Raw genomic sequence first — 20,001 nt, forward strand, 5'->3', positions numbered from 1 at the left:
TGAAGGGACCAATACTTACATATAATTATTAGAGTGGCTACTAGTCCAAGAGCAGTAAGTAGTTAAAGGATCAAGTGAGCAACCAGTGGCCATAGCCGTCTTTGACCAATCAAAGATATAGATTCATATCATCGTGAAAGCTTTGATTCTGAGAAAATAGTTTTATACACACACACACACACACACACACACCCCCAATGGTAGGAGATTGGGGTAGTTGTATTTAATATATAGAATATCACCTAATTTTTTTGTTAGAGGTTCTAGAAGACGAGACTTTTTCAGTTTGTCTTATGCCTTTTTTTGATGGGGGAGAGGTAGGGGTTTTGGACACTCTAGGAAGTTAAAACTGAATATTTTACTAATTGCATGCATAGAAGTTGATTTTCTCTTCCTTTCTTTTCTTTTCCGTCTTTCTTTTTCTTTTTCTTTCTCTTTTTCCTTTTTTTTTTTTTTGAGATGGAGTCCTGCTCTCACCCAGGCTGGAGTGCAGTGGCACGATTTTGGCTCACTGAAACCTTTACCTCCCAGGTTCAGGTGATTCTCCTGCCTCAGCCTCCCGAGTAGCTGGGACTGCAGGCACCCACCACCAGGCCTGGCTAATTTTTAGTAGAGCAGGGGTTTCTCCATGTTGGCCGGGTTGGTCTCAAACTCCTGACCTCAGGTGATCTGCCTGCCTCAGCCTCCCTAAGTGCTGGGATTCCAGGTGTGAGCCACCGCTCCTGGCAGAAGTTGATTTTCTTAAAAAAGAGAGATAATAGGAAAACAAGTGCAAAAATCTATTTGGAGCCTTATGCAGGATGTTGGCCTTAGCCTGAGGAGAAATAAAAACTGGTGAAGTGCATTGTTACAGGGGGATGACTTGATCAGGTTTTTGAAAATGAATGTTCAGCATTGAGGTAACTGAGGCATCTGGATATGGCGGTCTGGGCCCCTGGGAGTTGCAGGAGATAAAGGAGATAGAGATTTCGTGAACTGAATACTGTTGGTAGCTTTTATGGTGTTGAGGGATACCTAACACTGATTTTTTTTTTTTTTTTGAGCCCTGTTAATTAAATGTTAAAATATATTCGGTTTGCTTTAGAGAAAGGCACAAATGGATTCTGGGGCTCTGGTATGGAAGCTATTTTCGCAGTGTAGGTGCAAGGTGAGGGAACCAGCTAGGGAGGGGAGATGGGCGAGGGTCTGTGGAGAGGGGCTGGAGTGAAATGGTTTGAGAGATACCATGTTTATAAAAGCAATAGAAGGTACGGTGGGAGAATACTTTCTATTTAATGCATTTTTCATTTTATTTCTTTCTAATTAATACAAGGCACATTTTACATTTCAGATGAATTTACAACTGATTTTCTGGATTGGACTGATCAGTTCCATTTGCTGTGTGTTTGGTCAAACAGGTAAAAACAAAAAGTTTTCTTAGTTGTCCTTTCATTTTCGTATCTTGTATTGCTCTTTGACCAGTTAGGTTCATGTGAGAACCTAAGTCATAATCATGCTGCTCCTTCTGGAAGCCCTGCAGTTATCCCTCTCACTCAGAGAAAGGTCAAGATCCTTCATGGTCAGGCTCCCCTCACCCCTGCCACCCGGGATGATGGGAAGCAGGTTGGCTGGTGAAGTTCTAAAATGATAGGGATTGAACACGCTGCAGGAAGATCTTCTGAGAACACGAGAGTGTGTAAGTGAACAGAAGGCAAAGGCAAGTAGTATATTTAAAAGCAGATGAAGTAGATGTGTAGAATGGAGGATAATGAACTATCCATTATTATCTACAAAGACTTTCTAGAAGACATTCTCACTCTTTGATAAAGAAGTCTTGCAAAATGTTGGCATCATCTAGGAGAGCAGTGAAAATAAAGCTGAAAATGTATTTAACACTTCTATAAAGATGTGGCTCCACATCTGGAATAATGGATATCCAGTTCTGTCCTCTAAATCTTGAAAAACTACACTGCATAGAGCAGTTTGATATCAGGATTGGAAGGTAGTAAAAATGAAGCAGGAGACTGTAAAAATATCGATACATTTAAATTACTTAAAATCAACAGTAGCAAAAAAATTCTGTGTCAGAACACTGTAAACAAGATGAGAAACTAAACAAAGGTTCAACTTTATTAATGTGTGTAGAAATCCAGTAAAAACTGAGGAACATAAAAAAATTTGCAAAAGACATAACAAAATTATAAAAGACATGGTTAGTAAAAATATGAAACAATGTAAAACCTGAAATTGGTAGGCTTGACCACTGAATTGGTATTCTATTTTACACTTATTAAATGAGCAACAGTTTTTTAATAGTAAAGCACTTTGTTTTCTTGGGAATGTGATAAAATGGTATTTGTACACTGCCGTTTTGTGGGAGCTTGTGTTAGTAGTGTTGCCCTATGGTATCCATGGGGAATTGGTTCCAGGACCTCCTTCAGATACCACAATCCACAAATGTTCATTGACCCTGATATAAAATGGCCTGATACTTGCATATAACCTACACATATCCTCCTGTATACTTTAAATCTTCTCTAGATTGCCTATAATACCTAATATAATGTAAATACTATGTAAATAGCTTTTATACTGTATTGTTTAGGGAATAATGACATGAAGAAAAGTCTGTACATGTTCAGTACAGACACTTTTTTTCCCCCAAACATTTTTGATCTGTGGTTGCTTGAATCCACTGATTTGGAAACCACAGATACAGAGGGTCAACTGCATATTACTTTTGGGTAGAAATTAGTGTGTATAGAGAATTTTAGAAGTGTTAATATACTTTTCAACGTAGTAGTTAGTTATTCTTTTGGGATTTGTGAAAAGGAAATAGATGGGTACTAAGGTTTATAGATAAGACTGGTCATCGGCATGTGTATATGCGTGTAGTACAGTATGTGTATGTGTATACTTGGGGTATTTATGTGTTCATGTGAGCAAGCATGTGTGAACTGTGCACACATACATTTGGAAACAATCTAAATTTATCCAGCATTAAATAGAGTACACTCATATTGAAATATTACATAATCATTAAAAGCTTTTTAATTCTTTTTAAAAAGAATTTATAATAAGAATAAAGCACTTAGGATAAGGTATAAAAACAGTATACAAAACTGTACAATTGTATATATAAAGTGTATCCTCTGTTTCATATAACTAATACATCTATTAATATATATATATATGCTTGCTTCCCCTTGCTATTTATCTGCATAGGAAAAAGACTGGAAAGAAATAGGCAAAAATGTTAGCAACAGTCCTCTCTTAGTTAACAGATTCAGTGAGTTTTAGTTTTTTCTTTATGCTGTTATGTGTTTTCCAGATTTTCTGTAAGAAGCATATGCTGGGTTTATAATCAGAAAAGATACGTTGGAGACGGTCTGGTCTGTATTAGTGCTTACCATGTAGAAGGCATACTCTTCCGTAGGTGGATGCAAAGAAACCTAAAACATACTTTGAACATAGGGCCTGAGAAATTCTGGGATTATGGATTAGATGAATATGGACTTTTCAGTTATTTAACATACTGAAAGCAAAGGGAGAGCCCTGAAGATTCTTGTGGGTATGGTAGTATGAGTTAAATAAAGAAATAATACTTTACCCATTTGTAAGAAAACTCATAACATTTATGACAATCAAGAATGGGAAATTCTGAATTATGCCTTTGAAAAAAAGAATGTTGTCTTTGATATAGAAGACAAGGAAGATAACTTATGTCTCTCTGTGGCTTTCAGTGTCAAGGTGATCAAAAATCATGGTCTTACATTTCGCATTGTTCTCAGTGGTTTGTGGGAGCTAAAAATTAAAACAATTGAACTCATGAAGATAGTAGAAGGATGGTTACCAGAGGCTGGGAAGGGTAGTGAGAGGATGGGGAAGTCTGGAGTGTTACTGGTTACAAAAAAATAGAAAGAATGAGTGACCTAGTATTTGGTAGCACAACAGGGTGACTGTAGTCAATAATAATATAGTTGTATATTTTAAAGTAACTAAAAGAGTATAATTGGATTCTTTGTAACATAAAGGATAAAGCCCTGAGAGGATGAACACCCCATTTACCATTATATGACTGTTATGCATTGTATGCCTGTATCAAAATATCTCATGTACCCCATACATGTATACACCTCCTATTTACCCACAAAAATTAAAAATTAAATTTAAAAAATCCTGCTGTCTTTGGGGAAGGTCTAGTTTAGATGGTAACTACGTCATAGTATTTATATTTAACATATATATTGCATTGTCATTGTGATTTTGATTTTTCATTATTTTCTCTCTGACACTTTACACAAAATGTTCTGTTCTTTCTTCTTTCTGACAGATGAAAATAGATGTTTAAAAGCAAATGCCAAATCATGTGGAGAATGTATACAAGCAGGGCCAAATTGTGGGTGGTGCACAAATTCAGTAAGTAAGGTTGCTCAAGTCCTTTCCATTTCTTCTCTGGTCATTTAGTGTGACTCAGTGCTGTATCCTGGGGAAGCACATATTAATTTTTGTGTAAATCAGTACTTATTGAATAACCTAATGGTCTGGAGCTATGTGGTTCAACACAGCAGCCACTAGGCATATGTGGCTATTGAGCACTTTCATACAGATTAAAATTGCTCTGCGTTTCAAAGATATACACGATTTCAAAGACTTAGTATTAAATAAATAATGGTGAAATGATAATTTTTGTATATTTAAAAATAATGTTATACCTGTTAAAACTAATGTTCTCTCTTTCCTTTTTTATTGTGGCTACTAAACAGTTTTAAAATACATATATTCATAGCTCATCTTTGTGGCACATATTGTATTTTTACTGGAGAACCTTCAAAAAAATCCGAGTCATTTAGTTTGACTATTTTAGATTTCCCTGTTTTTGGTGGGGAGGTATGAATTAATCTTCCTAATTATATTTGAGTTAAAACTACTAGAATTGATTTGCATCCTAATATAAGCTCATTGAGGTCAATTAGGGTTTGGATTTTATTCACTTTTGTCATCTCTGTGCTTTTGCTAATACGGTACCTTCCACAAAGCCTACTAAACGTTCAATGAGTCAATGAATGAATGAATGAATGAATCAAAAGAGGTGGTAAGGAGAATCATTTTGAGGCTGTATAATTTATTCACAGAATAAATAACTAATATCAGAAGGTCAAGGGGTTATTGATTGTGTTTTCATGCAGGCATTTGGGTCCAAATTTCAGGTGCCTGTATTTGTACGCCTAAGTGATCAAGTGTCAGATATGTCATATAGTTTGACCACATGAAAGAAAAAATGAGAGGTTTTGTTTTTTTTTTTTTTTCAAAAATTTTCTTCAAAAAGTGGTAAGCTGGGATTACATTGGCAACAGTGGAGGAAATAAGGAGTGTTGTGAGTTTGTCTCAGGCAAGGCTTATGTAACTGAAGCGCTCGGTTTTCATATCTGAAAATGAGGCTGATCATATCCGCTTTATCTATTGTTACAATAATTAGAATTGATGAACTTAAAGCAGTTTCACTTAAAAAGTTCTAAATAAGTGGTAGCTGCTGTTATTGTTAACATATCCGTTTTATGGGGACTATAGTTTATCTGTAATTGAGGATTATCTTGGCTTTTGAACTTTGGAGCATAATTCTTAAAATTTTAAAGGCTTTCTGAATATATTCAGTGAAATTTTCTTTGGGTGTCATGATTGTAAAGTTTCCTGGATTGATAAGTATTTAGAAATGTGTAATTCACTAGGATCTTGTGCTTTGGTAGGTAGTAGTTTAGGTTTAATAAATGAAAGTAGTGCAGCTTTGAATTATCTGATTGTGGTATTTCCCTCCAGTTGTTGATTACATAAATACTCCCATTAGTGTGATGTTTCTCTTAAAAATCCTTGTAAAAACCATTATGTGTTCTTTAAATTTAAATATCTTCACTTACTATTACTTTATACAGCACCATTAAATTGATGTTTGATAAATAAATACCATATATAATGTCACTGATCCCCCTCCCCATTTTCACATTTCATGAAACACCTCTATTCACAGTCTTTATACAGATCTTTAACAGCAGTGTTTTTGAAATCAGTAAGGTATTTTTCAGTTATCTGATTAAATTTTTATTTGTGTCTAGGTTTTTTGAGGTATAGCACATTTAAAATCTTTGTCATTACTAGAAATTTTACTGCTGCAAATATCCATTCACCTGTCATTAGGACCTTTTTTTCCTTTTTTGAAATTTACCTGGCATTAGGACCTTTACCCTTGTCATATACTTACTATTTTGCTTTTTAAAAAATTTTAAAAAACATGTTTACAGTAATAGCTAATACTTGAAGTTTTTTCAAATCTGTGGGAATATTTAATCTGGGCTAAATTTCGTGTTCTCCTTTTAAAAAATGCCATAATTAATTGAGATGCTTTTAAGCTCATCTGTTTTCCCTAAACATTGGGTTGTTCAGCATATTGTGGGGAGAGTGCCACATGAGAGGCTTTTTAAGGACTTTTCAAAGGGAAATTTTGGAGAAATGATCTGATATTTGGGTGTATGTATACATTATTAGTAGCCATTAACCATGCTCAATTAGTGATTTCACTAAAGAAATTGCTTTTGATTAGATACTCTGAATTACAAGATAGAGCATTTACTACGTACACTTGGGTCAGTTCTGGGAAAGGTATTACTCTCTTGGAAATGATTGTTTTTTAACAAGAACCCTTACCACAGTTTGGATGAAGGGAGCATTTTGTTGAAAAGCCAGAATTGAGGTACAGTAGATGTGATTTGATGTTTTGCAACTTAATTGCTTATTTGCAATCATTGTGTAAAAAGGTTTGACCATTACACCTTTCATTTATATCTGTATTTTATATGTCATTTAGACATTTTTACAGGAAGGAATGCCCACTTCTGCGCGATGTGATGATTTAGAAGCCTTAAAAAAGAAGGGTTGCCCTCCAGATGACATAGAAAATCCCAGAGGCTCCAAAGATATAAAGAAAAATAAAAATGTAACCAACCGTAGCAAAGGAACAGCAGAGAAGCTCAAGCCAGAGGATATTACTCAGATCCAACCACAGCAGTTGGTTTTGCGATTAAGATCAGGTATGGAATATGGAAGCCCAACTCTGTGAATACCTGTGTGTTTACTTGAGGCATTTGACACCAGCTTTATGCAAACTCTGACCATTTTCTGTTGAAGGCTCGTTTTTACGTGTGGACTGGCACTCAAAAATGCGGAATTGGTTAAATTTTAGAAAATTTTTGCATATGCAACAATTGTAAAACATATATACTTGAAATAATATTAAATGTTGCCTGATGTTCAAAGTAAATTTTGTTAAAGATTCAGAAAATATTAATTAGCTTTAGTGAGTTTTAAAAATGAAAGTGTTCCTTCTCTGGTCTAATTACATAATATATTATAAAAGCAACAATTTAACCTGTTCTTTTCCTTTGTATTTGTTTAGTATTATTAAACGGTGAAGGTTTTTGTAATTATGTCTGTCAGTCCCACATCTAAACATGAAGGAAAAGACAAGCCCTCTTTCTCCCTTTTCTGGTTTCCAGCCTTCTTGTCAGGAGAATGGTAGAGTGGCCCTGTCCCCTGACTTCCCTCCCGGCGTCCTTCCTCCCCTCCCGGCGTCCTTCCTCCCCTCCCGGCGCCCTTCCTCAACCAGGTCAGCCCTCTCCTCCTCGTCTTGCTCTAGCAAAGCTCCACCATCGCATTCAGCCTGCAGACCCAGGGGACCCTTGTCAGGGCTTTTTTTTTAAAACCCTTCTGTACCAAGTAACACTTTGTACTTTTTGAAATACTCTCCCCTTGATCAGTGATGCTACTCCTCGGTTTTTCCTTGTGTCTCTTACCTTTGCCTTCCAGGCCTCTTTTTGTGTCTTTTATTCTTCCTCCCTTTTTGTAGTCCACCTGAATGTCAGTTTTCCTCTTATGGCTTTAAAACCAATTGTATGCTGCAGCAACACAGACTTTTTTCTTGAGCTCCAAACCCATGTCTCTAACTGCCTATTAGAAATTTTTATAGAGAAAACTACAAGTTAAAATTTTAATTACATTTTCATCCAAACCTTCTTTCTCCTGTATTTCCTAAGTAAATTACATTAACATCTCTTGCATCTCTCTCTTCTTCTCCTTCATCATCTCTCTCTGGGTTTGTTTTGTAGATTAGCTAGTCTCTTTGCCTCAGTAATTTATTTTTAAAGCTTTCTGCCAGGTTTTCTAAAGTAAAAATTGGATCGTGTTATTCACTTGCAGGGAGTGGCATCCCATTACACACAGAATGGAGTTCACAACTTCAGTGTCTAAAAAGTTGTACCCTATCACGTGTTCTGCCTTGCTCTCCCCAGACTAATTTATGGTGTTCTATTTGTTTTCTTCTCTTATAAACTGACTCTGTCTGTTTTGCCCACTGTGCATTGGGAATGTCTTTTTTTATCTTTGCATCCTGAAGGCCTGGTGTTTTAAGTATTTGTTGAATGAAATTGAATTCATACCCATTGAGTTACTTATGGAATTCCCAGGTTTTTGTAAAAATTATGACAGCATGTTTTATTTTATTGTGTTTACCATGTAAATCACATTTATTTGGTTTTTCTCGTTTGCCAACAGGCAAGTTTCATTTTCTAATCTCTTGTCTAATTAGGGGAGCCACAGACATTTACATTAAAATTCAAGAGAGCTGAAGACTATCCCATTGACCTCTACTACCTTATGGACCTGTCTTACTCAATGAAAGACGATTTAGAGAATGTAAAAAGTCTTGGAACAGATCTGATGAATGAAATGAGGAGGATTACTTCCGACTTCAGAATTGGTAGGAATGTTGGAAACACTGATCATTTTCATTATAAAGTCTTGACAATTCTCAAATGTTGTTTTATATTTTCTTCCTTTGTTGCTCACTACATACTTGTGAGATAAATAGGCCAGTTTTTAAGCCTTTTCTGAGTGGAAATTGATATTCTAGTCACACGTTTAATAATCTTTTCTGCCACCTTGTTTCTCTGTCACTGGATGCTACTGTTTAACACAGATTGTACCTCATAGATAATGGCTTGCATGCTTGTTTTCACACTAACTTGATCATTTATCTTATGACTTATTTTATTTTTATTTTTATTTTTATTTTAAGAGTTTCATTCTTGTTGCCCAGGCTGGAGTGCAATGATGTGATCTTGGCTCACTGCAATCTCTGCCTCCCGGGTTCAAGTGATTCTCCTGCCGCAGCCTCCGGAGTAGCTGGGATTGTAGGCGTCTGCCAACACGCCCAGCTAATTTTTTGTTACTTTAGTAGAGATGGGGTTTCACCATGTTGGCCAGGCTGGTCTTGAACTCCTGACCTCAGGTAATCCACCCCTTGGCCTCCCAGAGTTTTGGGATTACAGGCGAGAGCCCCCACGCCTGGCCCTTAGGACTTATTTTATAAACATGTATTGAGTACCCAGATTTTATCTAATTACTAGTTAGTATGGCTGCACTTGCCTGTACAGCCTGATCTCACCTTAGACCTGGATTTTTCGTATGGTGATGATCTGTTTTCCAAACCTTATTTTTCCCATTTCATACGTCCCCAGCTTAACCTCTTTTTTGCCTGCTTCTCTCCACTCCTGTTGCTGCCGAGGTTTAGCAACAGAATATTAGAAAGATTTGACAATCATGAGGCCTAAGAGCTGCCTTTCAAAAGTTAGCCCTATTTTAGTGGAAACTTTAAAAAAGAGCACTTGCTTAAAATGTTCTTTTATTCAGTAAGCATAATTCAAGGACCATGGCATTAGGGAGCTCCTACCAAATTAGTCTTTTTTAAAATGGCCAGAATTCTAGAATATTTATTCATTTGTTCAGCATGCCATTATTGAGAGTTGGCATGCCAAGAAAATGAATGTGAGTTATTTTTAAAGTAGGGAGGCAAAATAAAAAGATTGACTTAGGTCTTAGTCCATTTGCACTGCTTTAAGAAAATACTATAAACTGAGTGGCTTATGAACAACAGAAATTTATTTCTCACAGCTCTGGAGGTGAGAAGTCCAAGATCAAGGCAGATTGAGCATCTGGTGAGGGCCCTCTTCTGGGTTCATAGATGATACCTTCTTGCCATGTACTCACATAGCAGCAGGGGACAGCAGCTCTCTGGGGTTTCTTTGATGAGGTCACTCTAGGAGTCTATTCTTATGTTGCTATAAAGAAATATCTGAGACTGGGTAATTTATAAAGAAAAGAGATTTAACTGGTTTACAGTCCTGCAGGCTCTACAGGAAGCATGGCGCTAGCATCAGCAAGGCCTCTGGGGAGGCCTCAGCAAGCTTCCAATCATGGCAGAAGGCAAAGTGAGGAGCAGGCTTCTCACATGGTGGGAGCAGGAACAAGAGGTGGGGGGAGATACCACAGAATTTTAAATACCAGATTTCATGAGAACTCACTCACTGTGTCACTCACTCACTGTGTCTGACCATGGCTTGGTCAGAATAGCACCAAGCCATGAGGGATTGATCTGCCCCCTTGATCCAAATACCTCCCACCAGGCTGCACCTTCAACATTGGGGATCACATTTCAACATGAGACTTGGGTGGGGACAAATACCCAGACTGTGTCAGTCACTAATCCCATTCATGAGGGCTCTGCCTGAATGGACAGACATTCAGTCCGTACTAACCAATATGTGGTAACATAGATGAATTTTTTAAAGAATGCAAATCTCTGTCTTTCCATCTATCCATCCATTCATTCATTTATGTACCATTTTTTTCTTTACAGGATTTGGTTCATTTGTGGAAAAGACTGTGATGCCTTACATTAGCACAACACCAGCTAAGCTCAGGAACCCTTGCACAAGTGAACAGAACTGCACCAGCCCATTTAGCTACAAAAATGTGCTCAGTCTCACTAATAAAGGAGAAGTATTTAATGAACTTGTTGGAAAACAGCGCATATCTGGAAATTTGGATTCTCCAGAAGGTGGTTTCGATGCCATCATGCAAGTTGCAGTTTGTGGAGTAAGCACATTCATTTCCTATAAGGGGATATTGTTTCTATTATGTGTGTGAATTTTAAGTGTGATTTTACTATGTTAATAGAAAAATTGACCTTAATTTTCATACATTTGATTATCTTAGAGAAGTAATTTAAGTAAACCCTTAAATTGCCTGTATACAAGTGCCTTTATAAAAGCATATTTAATCTTTATGCAAACCAGGCAGTTAGTTTATTCATGCAGGCTTTTAAAAGCCAGAATGCTAACCTTTTGAAACAGTGGGGCAACCTCTCTGTACTGTAGCTGGTGGTCTGCATTTTAGAAAAGCCCTTGTGTCTTGACTTTCTGGTTTTGTACCAGAGATAGAATTGATGTTATTATCTGAGGCATCACCGGGAACCTTGAAATTGCTCAAAGGGAGAGTGTCTTGTATCATTTTCCTTTGGTCAGTTTTCTTCTCACTGTCTTTGAAAGACACATCTTTCACATCTTTTGAATTAGTAATTCAAAAAGAAATAACTTTTTAAGCTCTAGTTTTTAAGCTATATGAATAGATGTATTTTGAGAAGTGGTATAATATTTGTAATTTTAATTGTAAGATTTTTAGTAGCAAGCCCATCCATATTGGATCAGTAATTGGCATTTTATGATCCATGTAGCAGCAGCGTATTTTGAGATGACACTTTAATGGTGTGGCTGAGGCTGAAACTAGAAAACATTGTGAGGTCAAGTTTGTCCTGTGTACCTACTCTTGTCTCATTTTTGTTCCATCCAGTGCCCCTATTCTCTAGATGACCTTCTTTGATTTTAGAGGCCTCTTAATGGTTATTTTTCAGTCAATTTTTGCTAAGGTGCTAATTGATGCCCAAAATAATAAGTGAAGGAATATGGATAGTAATACAAATTTTTCTATCACCACTGATGCTGGGCAATTTACTTAGTCTCTCCAGGGCTGTTTTCTTTTCTTTAAGAAGAGATGATAATAGTTATCTACCTCATAGGGCTCTTGTGAAGTTGAAATGCATCAATCTCTAAAAGTACCAGTGAGCATTCAGCAAATACCAATTCCTGTATTGTTACTTTCGAGTTTTCACTAGAGTGTTTGCAATTTAAGGTTAGTCCCTGCTATATAGCCGAAGCAGGTAGCATTCCAGGTAGTGCCTAGCCTTACACCTCTTGTTGGCCAGTGATGTATGAACCTGTTAGCAGCTCGTTGTGGAGAGAGCATTCTCTGGGCTGCCTCTAACTAGGCCTTAACCTGTGGGATTAAACGAGCCATAGCACCCTTGGTTGTGGCTATTTTTCTGTGTTGGTCATGCTGATCCACTCCTCTAGATGCAAAATGATTCATCACTCCACTTTTGAAAGATTGCCAGTATTAATAAATGTGATTACCACCTTAAAGGATTTTACAGTCTTATGAAGATCTAAACAGACGTATTAAATAAATTAACTAAAGCAAGTAAATTCCTGTAGCCATAAGATTTTATAATTATAAATTACCGTAGTGACAAAAGGATTTTACAGTTACTTTAGATTCTTTATTGGAAAGGTCAAAAATAAAGTAAACGAGCAGATAAACAGTACTGATTGAGGAGTTAGAATGGGTGAAATTATCCTTAAACAAGATAATTATTTCTGTTATAAAAAAAGGGAAGCTTCATATGGTGGGCTGATAAAGAAAGTGTATGGCATAGAATATAGAGCAGAGATGGGGACGAGACAGCAGCAGTGGGGGTAAAGTAAGAAAAGGCTGAGACACTTTCATTTATTCAGCAAATGCTCATCGAGCACTTACTGCTTGCCAAGCAGTGTGTTGGCTTGCTGGCTGCTGGAGATACAATGATAAGCAGAACCAAACCAAACCAAACCAAACAACAACAACAACAACAAAAACAGTTTTTAAAAAGAACTGAGAGATTGAGAGAGATGGATGGTCAGGCAAGATATGGTTGTACATGGGATGGAAGAGCTTCATTCACTGGGCTTTGTGCATTTCTCAGCAAGGTAATTAGCATTGTATAAAGAGAAGACACAGAAAAAACATAATTAGGTTAAAATACAATGGTGGCCTGTATGAAAATTAAAGGATTTTTGTTGAATTACTGTGAATAGTGTTTTAAAATTGAAATCCTTTTCTTTTCAAGTCACTGATTGGCTGGAGGAATGTTACACGGCTGCTGGTGTTTTCCACAGATGCCGGGTTTCACTTTGCTGGAGATGGGAAACTTGGTGGCATTGTTTTACCAAATGATGGACAGTGTCACCTGGAAAATAATATGTACACAATGAGTCATTATTATGTAAGTGCTTAGTTCCTTACATAGCAAATGTGTTTATGTTGGATTTTAATGTTCAATACTAAGAGTTCGTGGGTGACTGGCTTGGGGTTTCTCAGGGTTTGAGGTTTTGCTGCTTTGGTAAGTAGGGGTCCTGATTGAAAGTGCAGGAAAGCTAGTGTTGCTATTTGTGAAGATGCGGCTTTGTATTTGCTTCCTTCTGCTCAGACAAGGGCCTCACTGGGGTGGGAAAGGGATGCCCAGATGCCACTTTCACTCTTTACCTCAACTCCCTGCCCACAGCATTTGGTAGGACAGTCAGTACTATTTCTAAATAAGTAATTTAGTCTCATACTCTTTGTCTTATATGATTTTTAAAAGCAATCACTCTGCCTTTATTGAAAAGAAATATTGGCAAAAGCATTCAGGTTCTAGAAGAAATCCAAATGGGAAATCTTGGTCTTTTTCTTAAGTTGTAGATAATAGAATTTTTAATTACTGACTTTTATCCCTATATTTAATATACATAGATAATCTTACTATTTAAAACCTTTTGAATATGGAATTTTTTGTTCATACATGAAAGTAAAGAGAAGAGGATTAGCAATTCATGTATACACACTACTCACTTCAGCAGTTTATATTTGATACTATTATTTGAAAGCAGTCTTGTAATCTACTTAAATGTATGCAAGTAGATGTACTCTAGCTATATATAAATTACATATGTAATCTAGTTATCTAAAGCAGTCTTGTAATCGAGTTATGTATAATCTTGCATGTATGACTAGATTGAAAAATTAGAATAGATTATAAGGGTGTATTTACATACTAAAATATATTACTTGATTTCTTAGGATTATCCTTCTATTGCTCACCTTGTCCAGAAACTGAGTGAAAATAATATTCAGACAATTTTTGCAGTTACTGAAGAATTTCAGCCCGTTTACAAGGTAAATGTGTGAGATAAAAAGAACAAAATTCTAAATATTTTTGGTTGAGTTGTTAGAGGCAAATCATGTCTGAATTGAAATGTGGGTAAATGCCACCAGATAGGCAAACCGAATTTTACAAAAGTGGTTTATATTAATTTTTAATTACATATTATAAAACTGGTTTCTAGGTTTGACTCCTAAAGTTAGTTAGGATGAGACATATGGGAACTGGCATTTAAAGATAAAAGTTGCTCAGTAGATGCTAAATGGTTGAATGAATAGTAGATGTATTTTACATGTTTTATCTTTTAATTGCAGGAACTGAAAAACTTGATCCCTAAGTCAGCAGTAGGAACATTATCTGCAAATTCTAGCAATGTAATTCAGTTGATCATTGATGCATACAATGTGAGTACATCTTAAATAAGATCAGTTTTGGACAATACCCTGTTGAGAATACTTTGTTCAAAGAAAGAAAAACTTCCTTCATACACGCTTTAGCGAGCCCAAAGTACTCCAGAAATCTTAACTCTTAAAGGTGTGTGGGGAGTGTTTCCAAATAGCTGTTTGTTTATCATTAAGGAATAGATCTCCTTGTTAGAAAGCAATTGTAAAGCATAACTTACATTTAAACTTACAGGATTTCTCCAATCTTTTTCTTCCCCAAAATATCCTTTATAGAGTCATCTATTCTGAAAGAATAGATGACTTTTCTGATAGAAAAGTTGTTTTTTTTTCCCCATATATTCAGAGGATATAGGTTTCTATTCAGGAGGTACACACACACTCATATATACATATACCATAAAATATATAAAAATGTAAATATACGTGTGATTTGCCTATTTCAAAAAGATTTATAGTGTTGTTTTCCCCTCACAGAGGGGAGGAAGTTGAATTGAAATTAAAGAGGAATTGGCTTCTCCTTTTTGAGCATAATTCAGTGTACTTCAGTCACACTGAGTTAGCCTTAATTAGTGATCATTTAAATAATCTGAAAGCAATTGTAATATTATGGTAACTCTTGTGTGCCTCGTGAACCGCTTTCAGCCGCCATCCCCCTAACCCTTTGGCAGCTTGAATTTTAGACATTTTTTACCTCGTGTCATGGGGGTACCATAATGCTTTGGAAAGGCCTGACTCAGAGGAGTTTTTACAAAGGTTTTTAAGGTTTTACTGGTTCCACAGCTTTTCCATTCTTCCCTGTCTTAGATAATTTTCCTAACTCCTGTTCTTTCAGGGGTGTGAACAAGAGATAGCTTGCCATTTTACCCTTCTCCATTTGTCCTGAATAGTCTCATACGTCAAACAAGCACTGGTTTGAATCCTTCTTGGGGGATTTTGGGTTTTTTTCTTTGTTTTTTTTTTGGCTGGGCTACAATGGTTCCTTAAGCAAATTTGTTCCTAGACTGCATAGTTGATTGTTTACCCTAGTCCATAGTCATAGTTAGCTGGAGAGGTAGAACTGCAGAAATGCCATTTTGCCAATGGGGAAGACAGCATTTATTTTACTTTTTTTTTGTAGATGGAGTCTCGCTCCTGTCTCACCCTCCTGAGTAGTTGGGATTACAGGTGCATGCTGCCATGCTCGCATATTTTTTTTTTTTTTTGTATTTTGGCAGAGATGGGGTTTCACTGTGTTGACCAGGCTGGTCTCCAACTCCTGAGCTCAGGCAGTCCACCTACCTCTGCCTCCCAAAGTGCTGGGATTGTAGGCATGAGTTACCACGCCCCGCCTGTTGCACATTCCTAGGACTTCTCCCAGCAGCGGCCCTCCACACTGTGTGATCCTGAGTATTTTAACTCAGCGGTTAAAACACGAATACTCTTTTCAGTTGTGTATTTTATTTTACAGATTGGATCCTTATTTATTAAAACCTATTTCTCTGGCCTCTGTGTTTTCTAGTTACTCAATTGGATTTGGCTTGTAAATATTTTATTGAAATATATTTTTTTCTGAATAGTTTATTTATCCATTGGTTTTATGCATTCAAGTAGATCCTGTTCGATTTTTCCTGTGTATAATTAGGCATTCTTTTAGTCCCTTTCCTCAGAAGTCATTTTGGAAAACGGCAAATTGTCAGAAGGAGTAACAATAAGTTACAAATCTTACTGCAAGAACGGGGTGAATGGAACAGGGGAAAATGGAAGAAAATGTTCCAATATTTCCATTGGAGATGAGGTATGTTGTATAAAGCATTTTCTGTAGAAAACATTGGTTATTTATAAGCAAAGTTAGTTTGTACTTTGAGAAACATTAAAATAACTGAGCAACTTTTTGAAATATTTTTTAGTAGATTTAAATTGCTTAGTTGGTTGTTAATCTTTTTTTTCCCTTCAAGGTTCAATTTGAAATTAGCATAACTTCAAATAAGTGTCCAAAAAAGGATTCTGACAGCTTTAAAATTAGGCCTCTGGGCTTTACGGAGGAAGTAGAGGTTATTCTTCAGTACATCTGTGAATGTGAATGCCAAAGCGAAGGCATCCCTGAAAGTCCCAAGTGTCATGAAGGAAACGGGACGTTTGAGTGTGGCGCGTGCAGGTAAGCTGGGCATTGTCAGACAGTGACAGAGCTACATTGGTTTAGAGAGTATAGGCAGGTCATATTTTGGGACATCCAGAGAATATCTCTCTATTTGGAGCAAATATTTTTTCCAACCACGGTTGCTCACCACAAGATCAGTTTGATGATCTTGTGTGTGATATTTATATAAAGTTCCTTCCTGCCTTTTTTTGTTAAAGTGATTACTCTTTAAAATAAAAGATTTTATAGCCATGAAAGAAGTATATTCAACAAATTGTTAAGGTAGTGTTTCTCTCATGTGAGAGCAGTCTGAATTTTTTAGAACAAAATAAGCTTATGTAAAATATGTTTATAGAAAAATAAAAACATCAAACCGGTGATGGTGATTTTGTTGGGGAAATGGAATTATGAAGCAATAGAAGATGTTTGTCTTGTACTACATTTACTTCTGCATTGTTGGAATAATTTTTAAAAAATAAATATGTGTTGTAAAATAAAGAAAATGGTATTTTCAGCATGTAGTATCTAATACTAAGAAAACTAACAAAATTACTTCAGATTTTGTTTTCTTTTTTTTTTTTTTTTATTATACTTTAAGTTCTAGGGTACATGTGCATAACGTTTATATCATGTATAACTCCCCAATGCAATCCCTCCCTCCTCCCCCCTCCCCCTGATAGGCCCCAGTGTGTGATGTTCCCCTTCCCGAGTCCAAGTGATCTCATTGTTCAGTTCCCACCTATGAGTGAGAACATGCGGTGTTTGGTTTTCTGTTCTTGTGATAGTTTGCTAAGAATGATGGTTTCCAGCTGCATCCATGTCCCTACAAAGGACGCAAACTCATCCTTTTTTATGGCTGCATAGTATTCTGCCACATTTTCTTAATCCAGTCTGTCATTGATGGACATTTGGGTTGGTTCCAAGTCTTTGCTATTGTGAATAGTGCCGCAATAAACATACGTGTGCATGTGTCTTTATAGCAGCATGATTTATAATCCTTTGGGTATGTACCCAGTAATGGGATGGCTGGGTCAAATGGTATTTCTAGTTGTAGATCCTTGAGGAATCACCACACTGTCTTCCACAATGGTTGAAGTAGTTTACAGTCCCACTAACAGTGTAAAAGTGTTCCTATTTCTCCACATCCTCTCCAGCACCTGTTGTTTCCTGACTTTTTAATGATCACCATTCTAACTGGTGTGAGATGGTGTCTCATTTTGATTTTGATTTGCGTTTCTTTGATGGTTAGTGACAATGAGCATTTTTTTCATGTGTCTGTTGACTGCATGAATGTCTTGTTTTGAGAAGTGTCTGTTCATATCCTTTGCCCACTTTTTGATGGGGTTTTTTCTTATAAATTTGTTTGAGTTCTTTGTAGGTTCTGGATATTAGCCCTTTGTCAGATGAGTATATTGCAATAATTTTCTCCCATTCTGTAGGTTGTCTGTTCACTCTGATGGCAGTTTCTTTTGCTGTGCAGAAGCTCTTTAGTTTAATTAGATCCCGTTTGTCAATTTTGGGTTTTGTTGCCATTGCTTTTGGTGTTTTAGTCATGAAGTCCTTGCCCATGCATGTGTCCTGAATGGTATTTCCTAGGTTTTCTTCTAGGGTTTTTATGGTTTTACGTCTAACATTTAAGTCTCTAATCCATCTTGAATTAATTTTGTATAAGGTGTAAGGAATGGATCCAGTTTCAGCTTTCTATATATGTCTATCCAGTTTTCCCAGCACCATTTATTAAATAGGGAATCCTTTCCCCATTTCTTGTTTTTGTCAGGTTTGTCAAAGATCAGATGGTTGTAGATGTGTGGTATTATTTCTGAGGGCTCTGTTCTCTTCTATTGGTCTACATCTCTGTTCTGGTACCAGTACCATGCTGTTTTGGTTACTGTAGCCTTGTAATATAGTTTGAAGTCAGGTATCGTGATGCCTCCAGCTTTGTTCTTTTGGCTTAGGATTGTCTTGGCAATGTGGGCTCTTTTTTGGTTCCATATGAACTTTAAAATAGTTTTTTCCAATTCTGTGAAGAAAGTCATTGGTAGCTAAATGGAGATGGCATTGAATCTGTAAATTACCTTGGGCAGTATGGCCATTTTCACAATATTGATCCTTCCTACCCATGAGCATGGAATGTTCTTCCATTTGTTTGTATCCTCTTTTATTTCATTGAGCAGTTGTTTGTAGTTCTCCTTGAAGAGGTCCTTCACTTCCCTTGTAAGTTGGATTCCAAGGTATTTTATTCTCTTTGAAGCAATTGTGAATGGTAGTTCATTCATGATTTGGCTCTCTGTTTGTATGTTATTTGTGTATAAGAATGTTTGTGATTTTTGCACACTGATTTTGTATCCTGAGACTTTGCTGAAGTTGCTTATCAGCTTAAGGAGATTTTGGGCTGAGACAATGGCGTTTTCTTTTTTTTTGAGACGGAGTCTCGCTCTGTCGCCCAGGCTGGAGTGCAGTGGCCGGATCTCAGCTCACTGCAAGCTCTGCCTCCCGGGTTTACGCCATTCTCCTGCCTCAGCCTCCCAAGTAGCTGGGACTACAGGCGCCCGCCACCTCGCCCGGCTAGTTTTTTGTATTTTTTTAGTAGACACGGGGTTTCACCATGTTAGCCAGGATGGTCTCGATCTCCTGACCTCGTGATCCGCCCGCCTCGGCCTCCCAAAGTGCTGGGATTACAGGCTTGAGCCACCGCACCTGGCTGACAATGGCGTTTTCTAAATACACAATCATGTCATCTGCAAACAGGGACAATTTGACTTCCTCTTTTCCTAATTAAATATTGTTTATGTCTTTCTCCTGCCTGATTGCCCTGGCCAGAACTTCCAACAGTATGTTGAATAGGAGTGGTGAGAGAGGGCATCCCTGTCTTGTGCCAGTTTTCAAAGGGAATGCGTCTAGTTTTTGCCCATTCATTATAATATTGGCTGTACATTTGTCATAAATAACTCTTATTATTTTGAGATACGTCTCATCAATACCCAGTTTGTTGAGAGTTTTTAGCATGAAGGGCTGTTGAATTTTGTCAAAGGCCTTTTCTGCATCTATTGAGATAATCATGTGGTTTTTGTCTTAGGTTCTGTTTATATGATGGATTACATTTATTGATTTGCGTATGTTGAACCAGCCTTGCATCCCAGGGATGAAGCCCACTTGATCATGGTGGATAAGCTTTTTGATGTGCTGCTGGATTGTTTGCCAGTATTTTATTGAGGACTTTCGCATCGATGTTCATCAGGGATATTGGTCTAATATTCTCTTTTTCTGTTGTGTCTCTGCCAGGCTTTGGTATCAAGATGATGCTGGCCTCATAAAATGAGTTA

The 20,001-nt window shown here is 36.9% G+C and overlaps 1 protein-coding gene across 5 annotated transcripts in view; it reads left to right on the plus strand.

Moving 5' to 3' along the window:
* ITGB1 (integrin subunit beta 1) overlaps positions 1–20,001 on the plus strand; it is a 57,599-nt gene that overhangs the window by 21,469 nt on the left and 16,129 nt on the right. For 4 of the 5 annotated variants that reach the window (XM_033208738.1, XM_033208739.1, XM_033208735.1 and 1 more), the window contains exons 2-11: positions 1,331–1,397; positions 4,313–4,398; positions 6,839–7,061; positions 8,615–8,785; positions 10,724–10,962; positions 13,088–13,243; positions 14,077–14,172; positions 14,473–14,562; positions 16,196–16,336; positions 16,497–16,696. In XM_033208738.1, coding sequence (XP_033064629.1) covers positions 1,331–1,397; positions 4,313–4,398; positions 6,839–7,061; positions 8,615–8,785; positions 10,724–10,962; positions 13,088–13,243; positions 14,077–14,172; positions 14,473–14,562; positions 16,196–16,336; positions 16,497–16,696 — 1,469 coding nt within the window. The remainder of the gene's footprint in view (positions 1–1,330; positions 1,398–4,312; positions 4,399–6,838; positions 7,062–8,614; positions 8,786–10,723; positions 10,963–13,087; positions 13,244–14,076; positions 14,173–14,472; positions 14,563–16,195; positions 16,337–16,496; positions 16,697–20,001) is intronic. The other variant, XM_033208740.1, reaches the window with a different exon arrangement.

This window comes from Trachypithecus francoisi, unplaced genomic scaffold (genome assembly GCF_009764315.1).
Source record: "Trachypithecus francoisi isolate TF-2019V2 unplaced genomic scaffold, Tfra_2.0 Lachesis_group9, whole genome shotgun sequence".
NCBI lineage: Eukaryota > Metazoa > Chordata > Mammalia > Primates > Cercopithecidae > Trachypithecus > Trachypithecus francoisi.